This window comes from Strigops habroptila, chromosome 14 (assembly GCF_004027225.2).
Source record: "Strigops habroptila isolate Jane chromosome 14, bStrHab1.2.pri, whole genome shotgun sequence".
Taxonomy (NCBI): Eukaryota; Metazoa; Chordata; class Aves; order Psittaciformes; family Psittacidae; genus Strigops; species Strigops habroptila.
This window is the reverse complement of record NC_044290.2, coordinates 9,446,488-9,473,315: the sequence shown is the minus strand read 5'-3', so window position 1 is coordinate 9,473,315 and position 26,828 is coordinate 9,446,488. Positions and strand designations below refer to the sequence as shown.

The following is a 26,828-nucleotide window of genomic DNA, read 5'->3' as shown; positions in this document are numbered from 1 at the left end:
GGGAGTTTTGCCACCGGTTACCAGGGGGATCGTTAGGAAGCAATTCACTGAATCGGGAACGCCGCGGCCATCAAAAGTAAAATGAGAAAGCATCAGCTGTAACATCTGGCTGTTTCTCCTTGGGAAACGGGCACTGCTGGTGGATGGCACCCGGGAAAGCACGCACTGGGAATGGCACCACAGCAGCAGATATGGCCAGATGGAGGTTTGCTCCTCTCCGTGCACCCAGTCCTGTGACAGCAGCCTCTGACCCCCATTCACCTTGGGCAACCCCATGCCCTGACACCCGCTCACCCTGATGGGACTCTCCTCTGCACCTTTGCCTCTCCACTGTCCCCAGCTTTGGGGCAATCCTGTTTTCCACAGCAGTATTCAGCACCTTATCTCCCCTTCTTCAACAAAATCCTCTCTCTCTCCAACAATATAACTCATTTCCTCGCTCTGCCTTTCAGGAACGCCTACCAGCTTTCACCCCTTTGGTTTTACAATACAGACATCTCTCTCCTTGTGCTTGTTTATTTTTCTCTCAGCCTTTTTCTTCCCTCCCTGCCACTTCCCTTTCGATTGCTGCTTTGTCTTGTAGTGACCTGACTTCGAAAGCTGGATTGAAGTGGTGGTTTAAATCTTTTTTTCAGGGATTTTATAGCCCATTCTGGTGAATGGACTGGAGCATACAGAATTTTAAATGACTCTACTTAGCTGTCAGGAAACTAAACATAAACATCTGAGACACACTTGTTGAAATTTCTCCCTTAACAATCTGAAAGGTTTCAACAGCCTCAATATTCAACAAGAGAAAAAGGGGTTATTAGCTGTGCTCACTGGCAACGCAAATGCTGCAGACTTCAAGAGCCGTAATTTGCTCACCTTGTGCATGTATCACGGAACAGATCTGTCTGCTGAAGCCATCCCCAAACGTAGGGTTCATAGCCAGCTCATGAATTTTTCACTGCTGCTCCCTGTGTGATGCTGTCACTTACCTCATGCTTTGCCACAGATGCTCTGTATGGTGGCTTCAGATAATGGTGATAACTCTGGACAATCTAGGAAAAAGAGATTTAAGCTACTCAGTTAAGAGCATCCATGCCACATTGACCACCTACCCATGGCACTGGGTCCCAAAAATGTACCCAGAAATGCGGAATCAGTGATAATTCCAGCAAAAGCCAAAGGTTTTGAGATTTTGTAATCTCTATACTTGCACCCAAGGAGACATCTGAAATGATTACTGTCTGTCTTGGTTTTCTACCTATCTCCCCTCCAGGCATTGTCCGTGCCTCCAGTGTGTTCCCCATCCTAAGCACAATATTGCTGTTGCTGGGAGGACTCTGTGTCGGAGCAGGAAGGATTTACAACAGCAAAAACAACATTATTCTCAGCGCTGGGATTCTCTTTGTTGCAGCAGGTATGTTCCCCTTAAATTGAGTCCTTAAGAAGTGCTGCCTTTTTAAACTGAAAAGGACTGTGGAAAAGCCTGTTGGCAGTTCTCTCCCTGCCATACAAAATATAAACATCTTTTCTGGATTGAGGGCACTAACAACATCACACTAGGCAAATTCCTCCAGACAAAAGCATGGTTTTGAAGCTCTAGAATAAGTAGATTCTAGAAAAGCTTTTAGTTTTCCTGCAAAAGGAAGCTAAATTCACTAACAAGCAGGTTTTGCACTATTTAAAATGTATTAAACATTAGATGAATCAGGCATCTCTTACATCCAGGGCCTTTTTCTTTTCTATGGTGGCAGAAAATATTCATCTATGATAGGTGAGCCCATTTTTCACGCTAGAAACATCGGAGAGAGTCAGCCACATTGTTAATAGCTTTCCCTGAAGCTCGGATTAAGCATGCTGCATATAGATGAAAATTCAGCAAGGTGGAAGAGAACTTATCTTGATCAAGGTGAACAGCCATAGCCCTGAGCTCAAAATGTATTTTTATTATTATCCTGAATGTTAGAATCCCACTAACAATATTAGCGAGCACCCAAATGCTACTTCTTCCCAACCATGGCAATGAAGAGGTGGGAATAAATCCTGATGAACATTTTGACATCCACGCGAGCATATGTGACCCAGATGTGGATCTGCTCTTTGTTTTTCAAGAATAAATGAAACCTTGAGATAGATGGAAGAGTAAATAAATGTAATAAAATTTCCTTGTAATAGTCTTTGAACTATTCAGGTCCAGAAAGTAACATGGCTTGAGTTTTATCTTACCAGGCACATAACCACTGATTTATGTTTTTCTTTCTCTAGGACTAAGTAATATCATAGGGATCATTGTCTACATATCAAGCAACACAGGTGACCCAAGTGACAAACGAGATGAGGACAAAAAGAACCATTACAACTATGGTTGGTCTTTTTATTTTGGAGCCTTGTCTTTCATCGTGGCTGAAACCATAGGTGTTCTGGCTGTGAACATTTATATTGAGAAGAACAAAGAGCTGAGGTTTAAGACCAAGAGGGAATTCCTTAAGACTTCTTCCAGTTCTCCTTATGCCAGGATGCCAAGTTACAGGTACAGGAGGCGGAGGTCCAGATCCAGTTCTCGGTCTACAGAACCTTCTCCATCTAGAGACATTTCTCCAGTTGGCATGAAGATAGCAAGCACCATTCCCATGAATGAGATTTCCATGTACACTCTTTCCAGAGAGCCTTTGAAGGTTACAACAGCTGCCAGCTACAACGCAGACCAAGAAGCCAGTTTTCTGCAGGTTCACAACTTCCTTCAGAAGGAATTTAAGGAAGGACTCCATGTCAACATGGTCAACAGGAGAACGACACCTGTTTGAAGTACCTTCCTTCCCCGTGCGTTTTGAAGAAATACCGAAACAGAATGGATCGGTCATGAAAGAGAAGGAGCGATGTTAAAATACCCTCTCACCTCTTGAATTGTGGCATGTGTTGAGGTAGCAAGTGGAGTTTCTTTGGACCAACATAATGATATTACACGCTCGTAGCTTTTTTTGAAGCTATTCGGAGTTTGTTTCTTTCAGTTCTTGGTGTCACAAGATGAAGGCGGTTCATGTTCCTGCACTTCTGTAGTGTGTACAAAGTCTTGGAGAAACTGCAAAGGACTGGCCACCAGTGTGTTTTAAAGGATTACAGAGAAATTGTTGTACTACTTCTTTTTTTCTAATGTTGAAATCCCTTAATATGAACTTGCAAATATAATTTATAACCAAGCCCAAGGATGAATACGAACTACTCCTCAAGTGAGCCACTTCCCTTTGACACAGCATAAGCTTTGCTTCTTTCCAAAAAAAAGGAAAAAAAAAAAAGAAAAAAAAAGGAAAAAAGGGAATATTTTTGAAGGCAACACTTTCTAAAACTGACCTGTGCTACTGAAACCATAGAGCACCCGCATGCTGAGTATCACAGACTTCCTGATGGGGTGTATGGGGGTCTCCCATCTCTGGTGTAAGTCGTCCCTCGGAGCAATGAAGGTAGGGGAGAAGAGGGTGGGTGCATCCTGAAACACCTAAAAAGGGAAGGATTAAAGTAGGTGGGACTTGAGCATATTTGCAAATATCATTTCTTGCCTAACATTTAGAAAACTTGAATTCTCATTTCGACTAGCCCTAGTGCCTGATCTGGCAAGGTGCTGAGTGCTGTCTGTCAGGAGCCCCTATAGACTACTTCTAGCAAGAGTGAGAAGCAGAGCTGAGCCAGGGTGGCCGGTTCCCTGCGACTGCATTCCTGTTTTCCTTACTGCTTCACAAGTGCAACACTAACGCTACTGGAAACTAAGATACCTAAGCAATGTGCGTGAGAAAATGAGAAGCTAATACGTTCGGACTAGCAAAACTTCCTGCAGCGATGGGAACTGAGTGTTAACAGAATGGATGACAACTTTGTATTTTTTAAACCAGAACAAAAATAATCATCGTTTATGAGATATTTATTAAACTCTTTTTATTATGAATAAGTGCCGCATGGTGCAAGGTATAGTTGCTTTTAGATGGAAACGATGGTTCGATCTAATTTAATTTATTTTGTAATGATGAATTTACTGACGTGCAGAGAGCCCACAGACAACTCTATGCATCACCTAAGGGGGGAACTAATTTGTACCCTTTGCTTCTGTATGTTTCTGAAAAAGTCTGAAATATTCTTTTTCTTTCAAATTCCTGCTTTCATTTTTTACACCTAGGCTTGGAATCTCAAAGCTCGAGGGCCTGACTCAAAGGTAATTTAATTTAGTAGTACTCATGTTAATTTTAGTGACCACTCGACCAAGCCATATGAGAATGAGGTGCCCAATTCCCTTTGGATGAATTAGGCGCGGTGAGAGAGGAGCATCTAATTCCTGTAGATTCCTTTGAATATACCCATCGTCTTTGGCCAGAAAATCTTTGCTACCAGAAGACTAGAGAAGTGGTGACAAGAAAAAAGTCATGATTTGGAAAACATGGCTCACCGGTAGTGGGAAATCTCAGCCAAACTGTTAAAACCTCTTTAGTCTTAATTCATCCTGTGATGGCCACGGCATCAGTGACTCAGTGGTGTTTTGGATACGAGGCTTTCAGCTAGTGGAACCAAGTCCTCCAGAGAAATCCCGGAGGAGCTGCCTTAACAACCCAAAAAGCAAGTTGTATCCCTTCTCCCCTCCAGGTAAACCCTGCTTAAGCCTCTCTCCTTGCAAGAACCAAGACACAATTCTCAATTGTAAGCTAAAGTCTTCCCCTAGTCGCTGTTAAGCTCTGCCTCGCCCTCGGCCTGGCAGAGCAACATGGTTATTTTGGTGGAGGTGGGTTGGAGCCTTCATCCCTGCTTATTAAGAGTTTCCATTCAGGTTAAAACTCTGCTGGGATCCTTTTTCAAACCTCTGAACTCTGAGACCTAAAGTGAATGAGTGATGGGAACAATTGAAAAGTAGAAAATGTTGTGCTACTTTCTGTATCAACACACTATGGAGAAAGATGTTACACAAGCTTTTTAAAGAAAAAATTCAGAGGCAGACGAGAAAACTTTTTTACCTACTTTTCGGCTAGGACAACATAAAAGAGTTCTAAAATTATTAAAGTTCTTGATGAAAGGTTTTTTTTACAAGAATCTTTATGCTTTCAAACAATAAATTATTTCCTACTTTTTGAGACTTCGTAATATTCAAATACTTTGATTAGCTATGATAGAAGTAGAAGTTTGCAATGAAAACAAAAAACCAACCTTCTGTCTCATTAGTGTGTCATACTAAGTGCTAATTAATTTACATCTAATTATAGTCGATGTATTTTTCAAGTGCAATTTCCCAGAACTATTTGTTTCCCACTGTGTTAATAAAACTAATAGTTAGAAATCAGTCCTCATTCGTGTTTACTGTAATTAAGAATAAAACCATTCCCTTTAAAACCAGGAGTTAGATATAGGCTGTTTTTCTAAGCTCATGTCCATTGAACTGGAAGTTGACAGTGTGAGGTTTGCTTCGCGCATTGGTTTTGTTCTTTTAATCATCATTCTCCAGTGAATGTGTTTAAAACCAACCATCTGATTCCAGTCAAAGCCCAAGGCTTTCCTACAGCCCGGGTCAGACCTGCAGAGGCACATGCGGTATTTTTACACCATGTCAACAAAAGAGTCTTACCAAGTGTTTTGGGATGTTCCTCTTTGCCAGAGCCTTCTCCCCAGAGCAGGGCTGGTTTCAGCAGCTCGCCAAGCACAATGTCCTGCTTCAGTCTGAGTCCTTCTCCAGAAGGCACCTTTGAAAATGGAGCGGTGCGAGCAAGTATTCATGGGATGCTCATGGGATACAGGGTATGGACAGGGAACAAAGGCACAAGGAGATAACAGGGACCAGAGGTTTTGTCCTGTGGGAGAATGGAGGCTGTCATTTAAAACTCATGGTCTATGTCAAATTGCAGCACAGTAATAACAATAATTAAATATTTAATAAGAATTTAATAATAATAATTTAATCAAAGCAAAAGAAAAAATGTTGTTTCATTTAACAATTCCAGTAAAAAAAAAATTCCCCCGAATTATTTCCAGTGAAAAACTTTGATTCTGACAAAACTGAAAGATTCGCATCATTCCTGCCCATGAGCAGTGTCTTGCTCCATGGCTGATCTGTCTGAACAGAAGATTGTGCTCAGAGTTTGAAACCACTCAGTGATAGTTAAAAAAAGATAAGAATAAAAATCATCTGTTCTTCCACATCTTTTTGGTTTCCCTGGACAGCATCTAACAAATTAGCCCCCATTTCTCAACAAGGCCTGCAGATACCATCATCACATCATTAACACAAAAATCAGTCTTTTGGTATTATTCTGTAACATACTGTAAGAGCAGACCTAAATAAAAAATGCTATGGGATCAGGCTCTATTTTCCAGGAAACAAAGTTTCAGGTGTATCATCAGCTCTCTTCCTAGTTTCTCGTACACAATAGGAGTAAAAGGAGAAATCACTTCATGTGCCCGTACATCTAACAGTAAACTATTTTTATATTTCCTTTTCTTTCTGTATGGATCACATATCCACAAGGGCTAATATATCACGTCCCTTGAGGTTACCTTTCTGTCTGCAGTTCTAAAGTGTGATTTTCACTGTGTTTCAGTTCTACTGGTATAATCACAACCATGTATAATGTACTTAATCCTTACTTTTTAAATAAACCATTTTAAATGTATTGATTTTTTGTGTGGAGAAAGGTATATAGATTTTTAACTTCCAAATTCCCTGAGCTGAGATTTCTGTGTTTATTGTTTCCACATTTCTACCTATTTTGATTGCAGACTTGAATGTTATTAGAACCCAATATATCAAAGGAGAGAAAAGTATTCTTGTGGTCCCCCAGACCACCACAATAGGCTATCTTCACAACATTTGGGTTAGAAACTAAGAAAAGCCTTCTAGTTTCCAGCTTAAACTTGGCCCATATGAGACACACTCTGGTTTCAGCGCCTGGTTTGAGAGTGGTATAGTGGCCAGAGGCACTGCAAAGAAAACATCAAGAAAAATAAGCCAATGTCTTCTGAAGTGCTAGCCCTAACCCTGTGCTTTGCCTCCACCTTTTGAGATTTCACATGAATTCACTTCCAAGCATCCTCCCCTCCCTGATCTTGTCCATTTTTGCCTGAAGAAAGCTCAACCCTGCGTGCTAAAGCTCCACGAAAGCCTTGCTCTGATCACCACCATAAAACCAGCAGTTCAGCAACCTCTGGCTGCTCCCAGACATGCCAAATCATCCCTGTATCACAGACACTATTTCTTCTTCAAATACTTCTTTTAACTTTATCTTCCAAGTTCCTAAGCCTCCAGATTGTTGTTAAAGATGAAGACTGCCTGTGTATATCAGCCTCTCCCCCTGCATATGATCAATCAGCATGTCTGGAGGGAGGCAGGGATTCACCTTTTCAAATGTCTCTCAACCTCAGGAGCCATTTAAAGCTCAAGCCCAAAGCTGATTCCCTTGAACGAAAATAAAGGTTTTTCCCACACTGCTGAGCAAGTCTGTGGGTAAATAGTGACCCAAGAGCTGTGGCTGCCTTGCTGTGAACAGGGATGTATCAAACCACCATGTTGTTTGAGGGGGAAGCAAAATGTAAGGCTTCAGAAAGTGGGAAAATAGTCCGGTGAGGAGGATGTGGCATTTCCTTGGAATAAGAAAACTAACAGACATGGGAGGTGCCGAAAATAAAAGGGAATGAGGAGTGTTCTGCACCTGTCTGCAAAGCAGCTCATCTTACAGCTCCTCTGCAGTGAAAGGGATCGCTTACCGAACCGGCACGCCGGGTGCTCCGTATTGGAAGAGAACTGTGGATCAGACACAGTGATGGGGTGGTCAGCCCTGCCTGCGCTCCATGGGCTGTGGGAATGGCGTGTCCAGAAGCTGGGCTGTGCCTGGTGGAGCAGGAGGCACATCCAGATGCTGGGCTGTGCCTGGTGGAGCAGGATCATGTCTCCTCTTCATGCCCATGGGAGTCTATTGAAAAATGAAAATGACTAAAACACACACACACATTTTGCTGTTGCCTTCAGTGGCAGTAGGATTTCAGCCCCAGAATTAGGGAGCTTTTGAAATCACAGAGTAGTTCGGGTTGGAAGGGACCTTCAAAGGTCATCTGTTCCAATCCCCCTGCAATGAGCAAGAACATCTTCAACTAAATCAGGCTGCCCAGAACCACATCCAGCCTGGCCTTGAATGTTTCCAGGGATGATGACACATCCACCACCTCTCTTTGGAGGGTGTCATTGGTGGTACTCGCAGGTATCATCTATGCAGGACCAACTGCAATTACAGTAGTCTCATCACTCTGGAGCAGTTCAGGCTCAGGAGCTCAAATGTTGCCAAGGAGCTCCCATTTGAAGAAAGTTGTTTGCTGAAAACACATTTGAGATGAGAGCAGATCGAGCAATCTCCTCTGCTCTGGGTTATTCTCACCTAGAAAGGGTCTTCTGCAGAACATTATTCTGCAAGAAGGGAACCATAGAATTTGGTTAACCTGGTTGTGGTAAATACTGAGGCCCGTCTGAAAATGCAAGTGCTGGGGAGCAGAGCCAAGCCAGCACCTCTGATAGAGGAGAAACCACACAATAGTTGGTCTTGAGACACCTCCTTTAGCATTTTCTCCTGTAGAGCAACATAATTGTGTCTCTCATTGCTGCTAAAGTGTGACTAATTACAACCCTCCCTGCTTCCCAACACGTCCTCATGAATAGGCTGTTTATATTTCATGTGATATTGATTTTTAGATGTGAATGCTTGCCACCTGACACAGGGAGACTGCAGGAACCATTCGTAGAGGATTAGGTATCATGAGCTTCTGGATGTGCAGAAAAATTCTGGGGTTTCTCTTAGTCCTTTGCTCCTCCAGAGATCAGTTATGCTTCTGTATTTGTCAGATGCCCACCTGAGCCACAGAGCCCACCAGCCCCAGGGAGGGCAACTCCATCTCCACACAGGGCTGTGGTTGGGGACAGAGCCTCAGCCCATGGGTAGAAGAACGTTTTGGCTCTTGCCACAGCAGTTACAGGGACCACAAGCAGTGCAGCCCCAAATACCTGCCAACATCCCCCAAAAACCGCATGGAGCCTGTGCTGGGCGTAGGAGGCAGCAGCATGCTTGTGATGCAGCTGCATCAGTTTATGTAGCAAACCCACAGAGCCCATGGGGAGCAATAACCCCACAAAATACTTTCTTTCCCATAGGCTGGTGGCTGCAGGTCACTTTATTTGGGCTGGGGACAGTGTTAAACCTCCATTGCAGTAATGTGAGTTTTCAGTCTGGGGAAAGCCACTGCTGCTCAAGTTGAAGCTCATCGCAGCTCATTCTCACTCCCAGCGCTGCCCTGCAGGGTTGGGGAGGATGAACTCCTCCCTTCTGATTGCATTTCAGTTGCTTCCTGGACATCATTAGGAAACCCAAAACAAAACCAAACCCGAGGAACTTACCCAGAACTAAGGACCTAAATGAGAACAAAACGCGTGATTCTTGCCAACACTGGAGGAGACACAAAGACCAACACCAACAAAACAAATTAGTGAGCTCTCACCCCTGCAGTGCTTGCAGGTTGTAATTAGTCTAAAGTGTGATCGTTAGCACTTGCTTCCTCAGCAGCCAGAACCTCGCTTTGTGCCCACATTGCAAACACACACTGGCTTTCCTCTGCTCATCTTGCAGAGGACCTGCAGTTTGGAGCAGCAAGGAAGCAGAGTCAGGCTGCAGCTCCTAAGATCGACTGGTGTCTAATGAAATTTAACAAGACTACTTCAAAAGAGAAGACATTACATTTTTAATGCATTCCTTTTCTGGTTTAAAGTCTGTTCCCTTTAGGCTTTTCCACTTTATGAGAACTCTTGGTTCTGGTTTAAATGTAAGCCTCTAATCTTTCTCCCAGCCCCAACACAGCATATCACGGTCCTACACAAGGCTGTGAGCATCTTCCTTCGGACATGCCCGTGGTCTCTGGTCCCTGCCTTGCCCCGTGGCCCCAGTGCACTCCTCAGTCCTTTCTCCCCCCATTTTGCACCACATACCTTCACTCCTGCCCATGGCTCCACCTCCCCAGCAGGACCGGGGCGCTAGATGTTGTACTGGGTTCAGACACATCATCCTGCTCCCCAGTGTGTCCAAGCCAGCCCTGTCACGCATCAAACACAGTAATGTTAACCCCTTGAAGTCATATTTCAATTCAGTTATTTTGGATCAATATTTTTTAACTTATTCCTTATTTCCTATCCTTTTCCCATGCTCCCCTTTCACCATAACTCCTTGCTTCAGATCATCCTCGTTAATTTGAGCTAACATGTCTGCACCTTTATTTTGGCATCAAATTGGGGTGTTCAGAAAGCAGGACTGGAGTAGCTTTGACATTATCTCAACACAATAACATGATATTTGCAGCTTTCCACTGTCATTTCTTTAACGTTGAGGTACTGTCACCCTCCTCAGTTTGACATTGCAATTGTAACATCATCTCCATAGTGGCCTCTGCACTGACATTATCATCAAATTAGCTTTATGATCAGTTGAAATACCAAAGGGAAGGAGAGAGGCTGGGTTCAGGGAGGCAGAAGGCACTTCTCAAAGAAGGAAAGGATGTGCTGGGTGGGTGCTGGAGTTACTATAGGCATCAAGGCAAACCTGGCTGGCGAGAAAGCGAGTGCTGGAGAGGTTTTGCATTAGAAAATATAGGCAAGAGTAAACAAAACACAAATCAACCCAACTACTCAGGATACTTCAGGTTAGTTAAAAATAATTATAACAAAAATAAGGATAAAAATAATAAAAATAGTAAAAATAAAAATAACTAAAATAATAATAATATACAAATAAAAATAAAGATATAAATAAAGACATTTGCTTATTTTGCCACTTCCTTTACCCCACAGTGCTGGGCTCTGGAGGGACATCCAGCTCTGCACTCCTTGCAGAGGCTGTCACAAGCTGAAGGCACGGGTGTGCAGCGAGCAGGCTCCCGGGCTATTAAATTATTTAGGATCAGTCTGAACTCAGGCCCAGCACTAGTATAAACACAGATGTTTTTGTAACCTCGCTGAAAAGTTAATCGTCCTGTTAATGCCTATTTCTGGGCATGCTGCAAGTCCAGAGATTATGGCCTTTGAACGGTGGCTGAAAGCGACTCGGAGCGAGCGCCCGCCCTGCCGGCTCGTGGGAATCCAAAACAATCCCAGTGGGACGGGGCAGAAAGCCGAGCTCCGCCGGGCGCTGCTCTCCTTATGTGCATTAATAGCCTCCTCTCTGCGCAGCTGACACAGCCCGGCAGCTGCCGGTGGCCATCCCGCTCTCCCTGCTGACATTCCCAATGCTTGGATGAGCCGGGATTTGGGGAGACCTCGTGAATCACCTGCTGGGAGCACCAGTCTGGAGCGGGATGGATGAGAGCAAACCCCTGAAGGTCCGTCTGACGTTCTTCGTGATCCTGGTGGGCATCTCGCTGCTGTTTGCAGCCGTAGTGACGGACCACTGGGCTGTGCTGAGCCCCAAAGTGGAGAACTACAATGCCACTTGTGAAGCGGCTCATTTCGGGCTATGGCGGCTCTGTACAAAGAGGATTTTTATGCATGATCAAGACCCCAAAGAGAAGGCCTGTGGGCCAATAAGCCTGCCAGGAGGTACGTGAACAACACACCAGCACATGGGAGAAAACACCAGGCGGTCACGCCAGGCTTTGCTTAGGAGGTTGCAGGACATGGCAGAAGGAAAAGAGGGTCCATATCCCGTGGCACTTAGTTTGGCATGGGGCTGCATGGGGCTGTTTTCATGTTGATCTGCAAACACACCTTGTTGTCATCCCCCTTGCTATAAGTGTGCATGATGTTGCCTTGCACATCTGATTGTGACCATATTTGAGCCTCCTGTGCAACAATGGCTGCAGCAGGGAAAGGGGAGGAGGATTTGACATGGTGGAAATCACAGAGGGAAATTGTCCCATGGGATGGGGGATATTCTGCTGAATATCAGCCAAGGGTCCCACAGCACCCAGGCATGCTGATGGCAGTAGGCAAGAAACAGGATTTGTGGGTCCACCATGCATATATGGATCTGGAAAGCCTAAAGATCCAGCTAGCTATGGAGAAACAGCCAGTTCATGGCAGGCATTAGGTTGCCTTTGAGCTATTTTAATAACAACCGTTCCTGAGGGCAGGGAGGAAGCGGGACCTGCAGCATGTTTTGCCAACTTCCAAAAGAAACAAAAAGTCACAAATTGGGTTTGAAGCAATTTCTCAACAAGTCACTGAGAAACTCCTCACCTCAGCGTTGGCAGGCTGGTCCCACACACATCACCACCACGGATTCCTCCAATACAATCGATAGGGAGGGTAGCGGGGGAACAGGCAGGGCTGCTTTCCGGGAAGACCATTCCATTCCCATGGTAAAAGGAGCTCATTATGTTTTCGCTGATCGCAAAGTCAGCAACATTCACGCCGTTTGCACTAATACACTGCCTCCGTGGCTGAGCTCCACTGCTTTTTTAGAAGGCTGATCGGGTACTGGATGCTATCCAGAACAGAAATAACAGGATTGCCTTCATGTTAGACTCGCTGCTTGAAATGAAATATAGATGTTAAGGCATATTTGAGAATTTCTTGTGAAAAAACCTGACCGCCTGGGCTTGCTGTATATTCCCTGTATCACTGCAATGCTTTATCTCCTTGGCCAAATTACATGTTCTGAAGAGAGGAGCTCAGCCTCAGTGTGCAGATCTGCCTCTAACCAAACTTGGGAGTGTGTCATCCATATGCTTAATGTCTCTCGCAAAGGTACTTATGTGCCTAGAAACCTATTTGTCACTGTACGTCTCCTCGCGTGCAGAGGAAAGCTCCCACAAAAGGAAAAAACAATAGAAACTGGTGGATAAACAGGGAAATTGCACAACTGTGGAGTAAATATAAACCTCATAAATAGCCAGCTGTCTGCAAAAAGCAGATTCACAGGGAGGGCAGCATGAAAGCAGCCACTATCTTTGACAGACATCAGCATGTGCTTGCACAGGCATTCAATCACAGCCCAGTGCTGCCGTTCTGCTGGGCACAGCAAATAACAGGGGGACAGTGGAGGGGCTGAGCCACCCATCCCCCACCAGAGGTGGTTTTCCAGGTTTTAAAGATATATGGGGATTTGGGTGATATCCTGTAATCAGCATCCAAGGTTTCAAAGGGTGAAATTTGCAATTATAATTTAAATAATATATATAAAATATAATCTATATAAATATGTTATATATATGAATATAATAATATAATATGATAATATAATAATATAATAAAATAATATAATATATATAAATATGAATATATCCCTGTTTTACTCAGGCAGGGAACACAGCAAGGGGAAGGGGGGAGTGCAGCCATGGCTCCGGTCTGCTAAACAATGCTGTGTGTCCCCACTGCTCATGTTAGAATGATTTCACACTTCTGGGAAGAGATGTCAGCAGGGAAACACCAGGGTTGTGAAACCTGTAGCAGCCAAGAAAATGTGAATGAACGAACATGCAGTAAAAGAGCAGATGTGGGCACTGGTTTTCCTGCAAATCATGAGGCATAACCAGACATTACAGCCAGGATTGTAAAAGAAATATAAGAATTTATCACTGCATTAATAACCACTCACAGTCGCTCCCCAAGGAGGAAATGGATGGCACAATTAACGTTATTTATTAGGGCTTGAGCTCAGCAGAGTGCAAAATGGGGAGGGTGCCCTGGCTCGCAGACCACAAAGCAGGGCTGTGATTTAGGCAGGGCTTTAAGGTTTTACAGCGCGCTTCTGAGGATGTTGACAAAACGGAAAGGGTTCAGCATCCTGCTGCAGAGATAAAAAGATGCTGTTAAAACAAGGCAAATTCAGATTAATACTGAGACATTTTTAACTGTGGCCAGTGGGCATCACGGCAGTTTACTACTGGCTGTAAACTGAGTTCACCGTCACTGTTAGTAACTCTGGTATAGCTGCTGTCCTACAAAGTAGGCTCTGGTGCACCTGGTGATCTACAGCCTGTGTGTGCTGCTGGCATGTTAAATAGGTCCTTGTAAATATGGGAACCTCAGTTTAGGCTATTGGAGAGGAAAAGTGCTTGAGCAAATGGATTATCAGCAGGGTTGTCTCCATACAAGAGATTCACTCTGCAAGACTGGTATGAATTTAAACTATTTGGAGATACCATCTCCATAACTCAGTGTGTATCAAAGGCCTTCTCCTGGCTTGTTGGCCAGGTCAGAGCGTGAGGTCTGGCCCCCTCCACTGCTCAGCCCTCACCTTAACACCTCCTCTAGTCACAACAGCAGGTCCTGCCTCCCAAACTTAACACGAGTAAAAACATCACATTAAAATCCATGTTTTTCTAACCACCCAGCCTGCCACAAAACCCCATCTCATGTTCAAGAGCAAGGTGGCTCCAGCCCCTTCCCAACCTGTCACTGCGCTGCTCATGGGTGAAGCAGCCACTTGAAACTCTGCATGGCTCCAACATCTCGTGGCCTTTCTGCCCTTTCTTCCCCCATGAGGTCTCCATCTTGCAGACCCCCAAGGTTCAACCACAGTTCAGGTGACTGTTCCCATCAGCACGCTGAGGTGACCTCATGGCAGAGATAATGCGGTTAGGGGTGGAGAGAAACAAAGATTGCCACACAGTTTTCATCCATTATAGAACCCATGTTAAATCCTATCCATTATGTAAATGTGGTGTGACACAAATGGGCTTTTCTCTTACTCACGGTGGCACCAGGGAGGCATTGAAGTGCCTCAGTTCTCTTGAATAACAAGGAGCCTTTTTGAAACAGGTATTCCCAGCTCAGCAGAGCACTGAAGCCTCTTTAAACAATATATCATTTCACCCAAAACAATCTAATTGTATTTTCCCACAATAAATGCCATTTACATAAAACCACCTCCCCTAGAGCTAGCCCCCTTCTGTGATAACCCTGTGTATTGTACCTTGGCAGAGCTTTGCTATAAGCCACAAGACACAGGGGGCAGCTCCTTTTCCTTCATCTCTGGAAGGAGAGTTTGTGTGTTCCCCCTCTGATGAGCCTTCACCCCCTGGAGAGGGGACCAGTTTGGTTCACCTGCAATGGACACAAAGCTGTGCTGTGTCCTCAGTCACACCATGTCTGGATGGCTTCGCCCTAGGCTTTGTACAGTTAACATGCCTGGGGACACCTTTGAGTTCAGGCTTTACATAGAATTAATCAAAAGACAAACCAGATAATACCAAAATGAAGCATCCCCATTTCATCCCATTCCTTCCCCTTTAGCACAGGAGCCAAAGGGTCCCCAAACTAGGATCACCAGACATGATGCTCAGTCGCTGGCAGAGGCACACAACCTCCCTCTGGGGCTCACAATTTGCAATTTCAGTGATAGAGGTCTGAATTCAACTATGTTTCCTCCAGTTGTTTGCAAGGATAATAAAGAACAGGTCAGAAGATGCCAGAGCTAAACATTAACCTAGTCTCCAGCAAGGAGAAGCTCCACATTAAATAAAAATCAGCTTATACAATTAAGTAGATAAGAGCATCTCAAAGGAATCTTCCACTTACTGACCCAAAAATGCTGCTTTGAAATTGCCTGTCTCTTGGGAGAGAGAAAATGAATCCTCCTTGAATCAGTAACTCCAACATCTGCCATTTACATGATAAAAAAAGAGAACAGGACCCAACAGGTAACATACAGTGTGCTGGTGTCTTCTTGCCACTAGAAATTAAAGCTGTAAATAACCACCAAAATGCACTACATGCCCACGGGCAAAACGTAGCACACCCTGCATGGTCCTGCACCCAGGATCTGGCTCAGATTTACCCCCCGATCTGCACTGCAGCAGTCTGACCCAGCCTGGATGCTGGAGAGGACCCCAAAGCATCTCCTGGAAACTGGTGCTAACTCTGTTATTCAATGGACAGATATGCTGGTGTTCAGAATATGGCCCCTTGCTGCAGGCAGTGCCTGTATTTCGTGGGATCTTGGCACAGTTTCCCAATCTGAAGGAGCCCAACCTGGGGTGCAGGAGGGATGCTGGGGCCAGCGCTGTGTCCTCTCCATCCCCTCTCAGCAGAATAGAGCAATCAGAGCTGGCACCACTCAGTGCAATTGCACCTTCCAGCCAAACTCCTGGCAAGCAACTCCGAGCTCCACACCCCTTCAGTTAAATAATGAGTTATGAACAGTGAGAGCACCCTCCACCCTAACCCTGCTGCTACCAGAGCTTCCAGTCAGCAGGTCCTCACCAGACCCTTCTCCATCCTGCTGAGACACTGAGGCTGAAAGCTGCCCCTGTATCTACTGACAGCAATGACACCCCTTCACTGCTGACTCTCGCTAGGCTGAGGATGAAGCAATACTGGGGACACGGAGAGACCCAGCTACCAAATTCCCTCTTCCCAGTATCCCTCTGCCCTACAATCTCAATCCCTGTACACTTGATATCCGCTCTATAATACCCCACATACCTGGCAGCACACTCACATTAAGTCTAGATAGAGGAACTTCAGAAAGTTCCCACTATCTATCCATCTAACTCAGGTATCTCGTAAAATTAATAGGCTGCTCTGATGGGAGAGGACTTTGGTAAAGCCAGGTTGTGTGAGAGCATCTTTGCCCTTGACTTACGGCTTTGATCAGTCTTCCCTGGACAACTGGTTGTGGTTTCAGACAGCTTTTACCTTTATTTTTCTGACAGCCATAAAAAAAGCCCTTAGTGTCCCTATTGCAGTAAAACACCATGTGCATTGCAGCATCTTCATCTATGGGATCCCCATAGTGTGGTGACACCCCTGAATTGCTCCCCCCACGAGCCACTGCCACACAGGGGTCTGTGAGCTGGAGGAGGGAAGAGCCAGGAGGGAGAAGGGGATGAGGACATTCCATCCTCCCTTTTTGGAGACCAAGCTCACCACAGGAGTGGTGACACTCCCATGGCCAATGGGGCAATGCCACTATGGATTGCATCTGCAGTGGCAAGGAGAGGAGAGCTGAGACGCCAGCTCAGCTCTGGGCACGGCAGGTCTCATCACCAGGAAACACAGTTACACAGAAAAACAGAAATGTGTGATGGGAAAAGGCAGAATGAGGAAAATTTGTCTGTCATTCACATTTCAATAGATGACCAATTGGTGTGCAAAGCCCTCAGAGGGAACAGCCCACAAAAGGCATCAGAAGGGGCTCCAGCCTTGTCCACGCTGGAGCTGGTGGCCTGGCCTGGCGTGCCACTTATCTGCTCCTGAATACAACAGATCCAACTCCAGTTTCTTGGTATCACTAAGGGTAAGAAACCTTAAAAACACTGCACATTTGATACATCAGTAAAAAGCAAATTCAGTTTGACTACATTTAATCCAAGATTTCCAAGCACACAAAATTACATTTCCTTTTCTCTTTCAGAACACAACTGCTCCTACTTCAAGCACTTCACTCCAGGACAGAGCTCAGAGATATTTGAAGTAACCACCCAGAAAGGTAAGAATGATGCTGAAAAATATTCTCTTAACATTGTATGAGCAACCTCATAACGTTGTATGAGGTGCACACAAGGTCTAAGGTAAAGGGGTCCCCAAAATGAGGGTTCAACCCTGGTCCCACTAAAAGCAGTAGTGAAATTCCTATCAGATTCCATCAGCTGTGAAAAATGTGGAGAATGCTCTGAACAAGGTCAAATGCCAACTTCATGGGAAGAGCTTTTATGTACGATCACACTCATAAGTGTGATTTTACTGAAAGCTGTCCCACAAATATATAACACTGTCAATATATAGGAAAACTGCAAAAAGTCTTTTCAGCATAAAAATGACGTTAGAACATTGATATTATCCACAATACCCTGAGCCTTTGCCATCGAAGGAAGAAAACGTTACTGAAATCTAAGTGAATAAATCATACCCCAAACAGCATCTTGACCCTGAAAAGAAGTACATAGACTCTGTGAAGACCTGCAGGAATTTTATGCTTCATATTGATTTTATATGGAAGCCGTGTAAAAACAGAGCAATCAACGGAAGGAAGGAACAGAAATCCTACAAAACCACAGAGCCAGTGTTTTCAGAGCATGGAGTTGGAAAACTTGGGTAAATTTCACATTTCTAATAAGTCCCTGATAAAGCCAATACTTTGAGCACTCACCTAACATGCTTCTCTCTCTTCCTTGTGCTCTCAATAAGGGCAAATTCCACTCTAATTTGCCACACAACATGTTTTACTGTGGAGTACATGAGCAGATGATCTCATGACACTTATTAAACAATCTGCTTTTCTTGCAGTGAAAATTATAATGGTGGAAAACACTGCAGACGGGTTTCTTAAATGAGCAGTTTCCTAAGACAGGAAAGAATGGAAATTCTAAGTGGCTACAAGAGCATATATGGGAGCTACCTGCTTTTGCTCATTTATATACTACCAAATCCAGCCATCTGAGCTAAAAACACACCCAATGCCTTCTTGGTCATGTCAGAAAAAGAATCAGGAAGAACTTCTTTTCTTTGAAGCAAAAGAAAAAGCTTAAGCCCAGCAAAAGATATCACATGGAAACAAACTGTTTCGGGCACTTCCAGCACCTAGGAAAGACAAACATGAAGGAAACCATAACAAAACAGTGGTATGAAAAGCAGTGAGAACAAAGAGTGATCTGCTGTTCCCCTCCACAGAAATAGCTACGTTTTGATGGGAGGTAATTAGTAACAGGCAAAACCTTCACGATTTTGCCTGGGAGATCTATATTTTAACGGCTTGAAAGGCAAATATCACCAGGCGCTCTGACGCTCACTCATGGCTGCGTGTGTTAAATATTAAACTAATCTGAAAACGAATGCAAGATGTAAATGAAGGCCTGAATTATTCAATTAGCAATTCTTCCCCTCCATTCAGGCACTGAAGTCAGCTGGGGGAAGCGTCCAGCACACGTCTTAGCTGGCTTAGCAAAAACCAGGATACTTTATGGAGGGTTTAATCCTATGCTCTGAAGAAGCTGGGTTTCCACAGAGCTGGAAATCGCTGGCTTAAAGGAGAACTAAAGGTAAATTAAAGAGGTGCCATGCAAACACTTCACCTCTGGCCTCCTGCCTGCTTTGGCTGCTCAGGTTTTGAGCCCCATGGAGGACACAGCTGTCCTGCATCGTACAACATCAGCACCATTTGCAAGGGCCTTGTCAGGGCTCTGCTGTACAGGCATGGAATAAACATAGCGTAAGGCTGCCTATTCACTCTGAGAACAGAGTGTGGGGTGATGGAAGAAGTGAGAGCACAGACTCCAGAAAGGCTTCAACAATAGCATCTATGCATCAGAGCTAAAACAACTCCAGCCCAGAGCTTCTTAGAACCAATTCTGGTGCCATTTGCTCTTTCAGTAAGTGTTCAGAAAGTGTTTCCCTCTCCTGCTCTGTTTTTGTACCCTTCACATTCAGCAGATACACGGCCAACACTTGCCCCTGCTTTTATCTGAGGGAAAAACTCAGTTCACAAGAGCCACCTTGCTATAGCAGCAGAAGTATACGTATTTCTCAAAGTGACCTACTGCGGTCGCCACAGCTGATGGAAGCGTGCTCAGAACTTGCATCCGTTTGCATTGTTTGGTATTTATTTTGCTTTGGCAGAGTACAGCATTTCAGCTGCAGCCATTGCCATCTTCAGCGTTGGCTTTGCCATCATCGGCACAATCTGCGTCCTTTTATCCTTCAGGAAGAAGAGGGACTATCTGCTGAAGCCAGCATCCATGTTCTACACCTTTGCAGGTAGGAGGCTCGGTGCTCACACACTTGCACTCAGTTCATAGGACAGCATAGAGACATTCAGGTCCTGAGAGGATGGAGACACTTCTAAAACACCCTGAAACTGGCATTTTCTTCCCAGCCACAGTCAGGCTACAAGTCCCTGTGTGATACTCCAGCTGAAGAGCTCTGAAAGCATTCTACTCAACAAGCATTACCCAGCAGCTTGTCTGTTCCAACTACGTTTAAAAGGGGTATTCTAGCATATTCAGCACCAGCCCAAGCCTAAATGAGGGATGTACGCTATTCTACCTCATTTATTAAGACTCAAGCCAAAGAAACAGCATATTCAGGCCCAAAATACACAGTTGTCTCCCCCAGCCATGAAGGCTGCAGTTTTATACGAGCTAGTAACACCCTGACATGCCGCAATGAGTGAAAGACAGAGGTGCAAATTGTCACCTCAGTAAAAATCTTACTCAACCTTTGGAAAAGCTCCCTAGGGAATGCAGTTATTCGTCCACCACTGATTTTCCTATCCAATCCTGCCTAAAAGATCACACTCAACAAGACACCAGCTGACTTGGACGGCCTGGGTGATAGCAGAGCTCTAAGCAGTTGACAGCATTGGTTCCTTCAAACACTGAAGTCAATGACTCACCTGTGAATCTCACTGCAGCTCCTGTAGGCAAAAAGGCAGATGAGGTGATTAATTAAGGATGCAAAATTGACAGCTGGTTATTCAACCCGGTGTTCCTATCGTCCTCCAGGTCTCTGCATCATCATCTCTGTTGAAGTCATGAGACAATCCGTGAAGAGGATGATCGACAGCGAGGAGACGGTCTGGATCGAGTATAGTTACTCCTGGTCCTTTGCCTGTGCCTGTGCCTCCTTCGTCCTGCTTTTCATCTGTGGCATTGCCCTCCTCCTGATCGCGCTGCCTCGGTTCCCCCGGAATCCATGGGAGACCTGCATGGATGCAGAACCGGAGCACTGATGTTCCCAGCACCCATGGGCAAATCCAGAAAGTGTTGTGAAAAGATTTGTATTTTTTAACATATTTGGGCCTCACTATCCAATGTGGGCTCCAGTAACCAAGTCATTACTGAACCAAGGTGTGTTCAATGTAATTATTGCTTTGTTTCTTTCTTTCCCCCCCCTGCCTTTTTTTAAAGAAAGCAGAAAGAGGGTTCAGCATCAGGTAGGTGGTGGGTGAATGCCACTGCTCTGTGACAATCTGGGGAACCCTGTCCTGATGCAGCTGGGAGAAAATCTCTGTGTGAGACAGCTCGTGCCACAGAGAAAACAGCTTTCTTAGAGAGATGATGTTTGGTGTAGTTGGGTGTATATTGGGCTTTTATGCCTCACTTAGAGAGAGACAGTGAGAAATTGTAGCTCTGTGGGGTGTCTGTTTCCATGTTCATGATGTACTCCTCTTCCTCCCTAAGAAGGGTGAGCTTACCACTCTGGAATAACTTGGAGATCCTTATGCTGTTCTATTAAACTGTTAAAATATGGGATTAAAAAACACCGAAACAAACCAAAAACTTTGCCTAGCATTGGGATAAAAATTTCTCCTACAAGCTTACACCCTGCAGTTCCATTCTTTTGAATTAAGCACTAAACCCCTGCAAGATACGTTTTTTGATGTGCTTCAACTTTGATAGCAAAGCCAGAAAGTACTGAACATTAAGAGTGATATTTTCCTTTAATAAAAAGCATAATCTTCCAGTAGCATGATTTTCTGGAAAAATGACTGATGGATGAATCACGCGGCCCATCAAATTCTGCTAGGTCCAGAATGACAGTGTAATTCGGGATGGTATTTACTGCGCGGAGCTCTCATTTGCTCTCTGTGAATGGGCTTTTTAAGACTACCATGCTTTGCTCACTGCGTACATATATAAAACTACATTCAAGGTACCTACCAAGAAAGAAAGATTTAGTCTGAAACACCCAGGAGATTCAGCCCTGAAAACACTACAGAAGCGCATGGCTGTTTATGCATGCCTGAAGAAACGCACCCCCGAGGCACCGCTGCTGGGATGCTGCAGGGCTGGTTGTGCTGCAGAGCCCCTGTGGTGCTGTGCCGCGGCTGCCTGCAGCACTGGGGGTCCCCAAACCCCACGTGCTCACTCAGCCCCTTGCACCATCACAGTCCCTCAGCACAAGGAGGAAAAAGTGTATGTTTTACATATAGTTTTTCCACACAATAATTTAAAAAGCAGAAGAAAAGGGAACTGAAGCATCCTTCCCTCCACATTTACCTGTCCACAGTTCTAAAGAAAAACAGAATTTGGAACAGAAAACCTCTGATCAATTTGAAGAGATCTGAAATCATGACATGTTCAAACATTCCAAGAAGCTACCCAGCAATTCTGTGCTGGTACAAGGGGCTGCTCATGGCCCTGCCATCAGCCAGATCCTGTCCAGGCACACTGAGACCAACCAAATCCCCACCAGACTCAGGCACATCTCCATTTTCCCACCCGCAGAGTGGCAGCAAGAACAGAAGCCTTTTGTGCACTTGCATTAATAGTTTTCAAGCTCTTTGAAGTTGAAAAGCATTACAAATAACACATATATTATAAAGTTTGGGGATAAATCATTCGCTGGTGTTCAGATCTGAGTGTGAGCTGGGGACCTCTGCCTGTCTCTCATCATGAGAGACAAGTGCAAGTCTTCAAGTTGTCACTGTGAAATGCTAAATGGTTTTGAAATCTTATTTTTGGGTACAGAGCTGACATTCTTCATTTGCATTTTCATTGTTGAGGAAAACAAAGGTTAGTTTCTAGGGAGATCCTTTACATGTGACAACAGAACGGAAAGGAGTTGGTGTGACCCCTGCAGCGGCTGAACTCAGGCTGAGATCTATCCAAACATACACAACACAGACTGATCTAAGCAAAACATTTCCAGCTCTGCCATCATCATCAAAATGACCCCACCTTGGACATGTAATGGGTTGAGATAAGCGAGGTTTGGGGCCATGGGCCTAAGTTTATCACCCATGCAGGCCAGTGGCATGTCCTGTGCCCCCAGGAAGTCCTTCATCCACACCTTTTCTGCAGCACCATCCCTCTCTTGCAATGCTGCTTCTGGGATGAAGTAATTTCTAGGTGGCTTCTTATCCTGATGGGCCAACATGTTTTCATGATACTCAAGAGCAAGACATACATATTTCAGATAAACACATCCCAGAAGGTCTCACCTGTCTCATGCACGCTCCTACTTGTGTCAGTGCTGAACTGCCTCATCCAAGCCCCAGTGAGTGCTGTGGTTTGGCCTGGATCCAGAGATTTTACAGCCTCTCTGGGATCACTCTACTCACAATCCAGACAAAACACACAGCTTGTAGCAGTGAGACCCTGCACCCACAGACAGCAACTCAGGCAACAGAGCTTGGTGCCTCCTAAAGCTCTTAACCCCACTGAGCTTTATCCTCTGTCTGCTTTAAGGTGAGGCTTTTTGATCACTCACTACTTCGTATGGTCCCTGCAAGACTGAGAAGCATGTGGATGACTTCATTTTCTTTTTCCAGATATTAGGAAACGCTGATGAGGGACCCGTGTATTAAATTGGTCATTGGTATTCACAGCAGCAAAGGCACTGCTCCTGCAGCAGGTTTGTTCTGCCATATCGAAATCCCTCTGCCAGGGAGAGCATAAAGTGTTTTGAGAGAGTTAATAAAAGTAATTGGCCTTCATAAAGGAAAAAGAAGAATATCACGTTGAGGGGGTAGCTGTAACCAGTTTCAGTTTTCATTCCCTCAGCTGAGTGAATGGCAAGGAACAGCCACCAAAACTTTGGGAAAGTAGCACGAAAATGTGCAAGAAACATCCTCGCTGGCAAGGAGTCAGAGTGAAACAGGGATGGGAACCTAGATGTTACACAACCAACAGGATCACACATGGGTTTGGGACACAAAGAACCAAGTGGGAAACATGTATCGGAGAGAGGAAGACGCAAATAAAGTCACAGAACAAGTAACTACCACCAGCCACTATAAAATCCTGAGCATTGGACCTATCACTACCACAGACAACTTCGGCCACGGCTCCCATGGACACATGCCATTTGCCACTCCATAAACCAAAATCCCTGCCTCACACCAGGGCGCCCCAGGGCATCACATGCGACACAGTACTAGGAGATTTCTCTTACTGGTATCTGCCCATCACACTGCAAAGCCCAAGCGTTAAATCCCAGAGCAAGAGAAGACACGGAGTCTTTTTGTTTATGTAAGAGCAAGATTTGCTGTTAGGCACAAGGCGTGGAGAGAATCTGCTTCCCTTATTTTTAAATGCTGTGTGGTGTGAACTTAATGTGCAGAAAAGGTGCCAGACTAACAACCCTGAAGAACAGAATTGCCTGTTTAGCATGTAGCTAGCTGAGCTCTCAGCATAGCGTCCATCTGCAGCACCTGCATCCGCAATAGCCACGCATCCCCAGCCAGGCGCAGGAGAAGGAGCTTACCCCGAGCTCACAGGTCAGTGGGTTTAGAGCACACAAGGGGGCACAGATGCGTGTGTGCAGGGAAGCTTCATTCAGAAATCTTGGTACAAAGCCTGCTTTCCTATTTGCCCATCCCTCACAAGGGCCAGCACATCCATTGCAAATCCATTCATCATTTCTTTTACAGTCCAAAGACTGCCTTGATTGCTGAGGCCCTGGCACAGGGCGCCCACAGAAGCTGTGGCTGCCCCATCCCTGTTCATGGCCAGGTTGGATGGGGCTTGGAACAACCTGCTCTAGTGGAAGGTGTCCCTGCCCATGGTAGAGGTTTGGAACTAGATGAGCTTTAAGGTCCCTTCCAACACAAACCATTCTGTGATTCTATATGTGCGATGCTCAGGTGTTTGACCACCCTGGCATGTGGTTTACAAAGGAATGATTACTTACTTATTTCCTTCTTCTTTTCTCTGACCCTTTTCCACTCTGTCACTTCTCTGTGGCCATCACCTCTTTTTTCTCCTTACTTTGACAGTTGTTGAAGTGATTTCCAGACAGTCTCAAAGACCTGAGAATTTCCACTCTCTTCCCCTGCAATGACATCTGCCCACTGCCCCACTGCGCTGGGGCCCTGTCTCTCCTGGGCTTTATAGCTCTTGAGGAACATACCTGATACAAGAGGTCATCGATGTCAAGAGATGGCTGTTCGCAGCACTGTGTCCTGCCAGCCCCAAGGAGGGCCCTGGAGATTAACACCGAGCTCTTGGGCTCCATCCCGCATGTGACAGTCGGACACTTGCATACCAGGAACCTGACCCATGTGCAGAAACTGTTTATAGAATGAACCTCAGTTTAAACTTCATTTAAAATAAGATTCCACTTTCCACAGTGGGACAGTGTCCCTTTGACTTATTTTTTGTATTTCAATTATTTGTATTACTTCTGTAACTTAAATACTGGAGTATTAGGCTGCTCTGTACCATAAACTACACACACACGACAACGGTACCTGTTTTAAATGCATCCATTTAAATTATTTCCCTTTTCTATCATTACCAAAGGGCAAGAAAAGAGCTTCACGGATTTGTTTTGACTGTAGTAGAGGATGAGATTGTTCTTGCTTTGTCATACTTGATGGATGTTCTGGCTCCAGTGGAGCTATTGAACATAAATTCAAGCCATACAGACATCACATATGCACACTCTGCAGCTAGACAGACAAGGAGCAGCTTCCCTGCTTTCTACAAGGAAATGCAGAGAAGGGAGTAACTTGGATTTCTGGCCTATTTCATTTTAACAGCAGGAGCAGCACAAGTCTGTTTTGGTAGGGCTGCACTCCAGAGTTTGGGTTCAGCTTTATGCCCACCATCACTGGTATCACTGGGAGCACACCACAAGTGATGGCTTGTGCTGGTCATGAAAGCATCTGCCCTTCAGGAGCGAGCAAGTCCTATGGAAAAAGGACTGACATCATCTATCTAGCCCGGGATAATTCAGATCACAGAGCAGTTTCTGTCATTTATCAGAAGCATCTACTAATCCTTAATGAGATAAAAACTTCTTAACATTTTCAACTAGAGCTAAAGGTACCACCCCACCACCCCTCAAACTGACATTTCCATTGCATTTGCTGCAGATCTTTTTGTTTTTCTTGAATGAAAGAGCTAGAAAAGAATTGAATGATTGAATCCTTGCTCCTGACAGCTAACAAAAAGATACTGGAGCAAGTATTGCTATACCAACACAAATAGCCCATATTTCATGTCAAGGAATATGATGTGCAAATTTTATAGGCACCATAAATCATCCCCACCCGTCTTGACAAGTTAATTGTCTGCAGTGTTTCGAGGAAAACCAGAAAGTTAAAAAACTAACAAAACAAATGAAATGAGCTGAACGATGACACGGGCAGAGCATGAAGCATCCTGGGCTGATTGCTTTGGAAACGTGCGGATTCTGATATGCTTGATTTCACTCCAAAGAAAAGTCAGAGTGGGCAGGCACAGTGTTCTCAGTGCTACTTATAGTAGAGATATCACATATACAGCAAAAGAATTGCTTATAGAGCATGATCTCTGCAAAAAAAAGGTACCAAAAGAGCTGAACTTGACAAATCTGGAAACAAAACACTAATTAATCAAAGTAGGGAATGGTACTCGCAGGGTTTGTAAAGCCAAGGGCAGCATTCACATTCTGCTCACAGTCAGGAATGCCATCACCTATAGAATTAAGTAAAACAGCACAAACTATACTTGAGGACATCTTCCAGGAGAAAGTATGTCTGAAGATCTCTGCCATATCATCCTCAGACTCCTGGGTGACAGCACTTAGGAAAATTTAGAACCAAAACCAGCAGGGATTTCCATAAAGTTTTAGAATTGAAACCCTAAGTCAGAGAGAAAATGCTCCTTCATTCATAGTATTTTCAGTGCAGAAAAAAATGCCAGTGTAAAACACAAATAAAATGTGGTGAGATGCAACCATCTCCCCCTTAACTAATTGACAGATAGCAGTAAATTAACAAGTGATGTTTATTAGTTTTAATATTCAAATATGGTGAACAGAATCAAAAGACTGCTCCATATAAATGAGTGATTTTGAAACCCCTGAAATTACAATGCCGACTCGGCGAAGTGAAGTGCATTTGAACCCTACCTCTTCTCTGTCATAGTCTCGCACATCTCATCAAGAACTCTTCACAGACTACAACGCTCAGGCACACAGA

At 44.6% G+C, this 26,828-nt stretch overlaps 2 protein-coding genes across 2 annotated transcripts in view; both read left to right on the top strand.

The window, feature by feature from the left end:
- Positions 1–6,626, top strand: part of CACNG4 (calcium voltage-gated channel auxiliary subunit gamma 4) — a 43,202-nt gene extending 36,576 nt beyond the window's left edge. Inside the window, exons 3-4 of the mRNA XM_030506378.1 lie at positions 1,265–1,405; positions 2,254–6,626. Of these exons, the coding sequence (XP_030362238.1) occupies positions 1,265–1,405; positions 2,254–2,792 (680 nt within the window). The 3' untranslated portion in view covers positions 2,793–6,626. The remainder of the gene's footprint in view (positions 1–1,264; positions 1,406–2,253) is intronic.
- A 4,708-nt stretch (positions 6,627–11,334) lies between these two features.
- Positions 11,335–20,812, top strand: CACNG1 (calcium voltage-gated channel auxiliary subunit gamma 1). Its single transcript, XM_030506392.1, has 4 exons — positions 11,335–11,575; positions 17,337–17,411; positions 19,538–19,675; positions 20,422–20,812. The coding sequence occupies exons 1-4, from the start codon at positions 11,335–11,337 to the stop codon at positions 20,646–20,648; spliced, it is 681 nt and encodes a 226-aa protein (XP_030362252.1). The 3' UTR covers positions 20,649–20,812.
- Positions 20,813–26,828: the final 6,016 nt, after the last annotated feature.

Coding starts and splice junctions, on each gene's coding strand:
- CACNG1 (XM_030506392.1), top strand. CDS start 11,335: ATGGATGAGAGCAAACCCCTGAAGGTCCGTCTGACGTTCTTCGTGATC. Junction 17,412..19,537: donor TGAAGTAACCACCCAGAAAG/GTAAGAATGATG, acceptor TTGCTTTGGCAG/AGTACAGCATTTCAGCTGCA. Junction 19,676..20,421: donor CATGTTCTACACCTTTGCAG/GTAGGAGGCTCG, acceptor ATCGTCCTCCAG/GTCTCTGCATCATCATCTCT.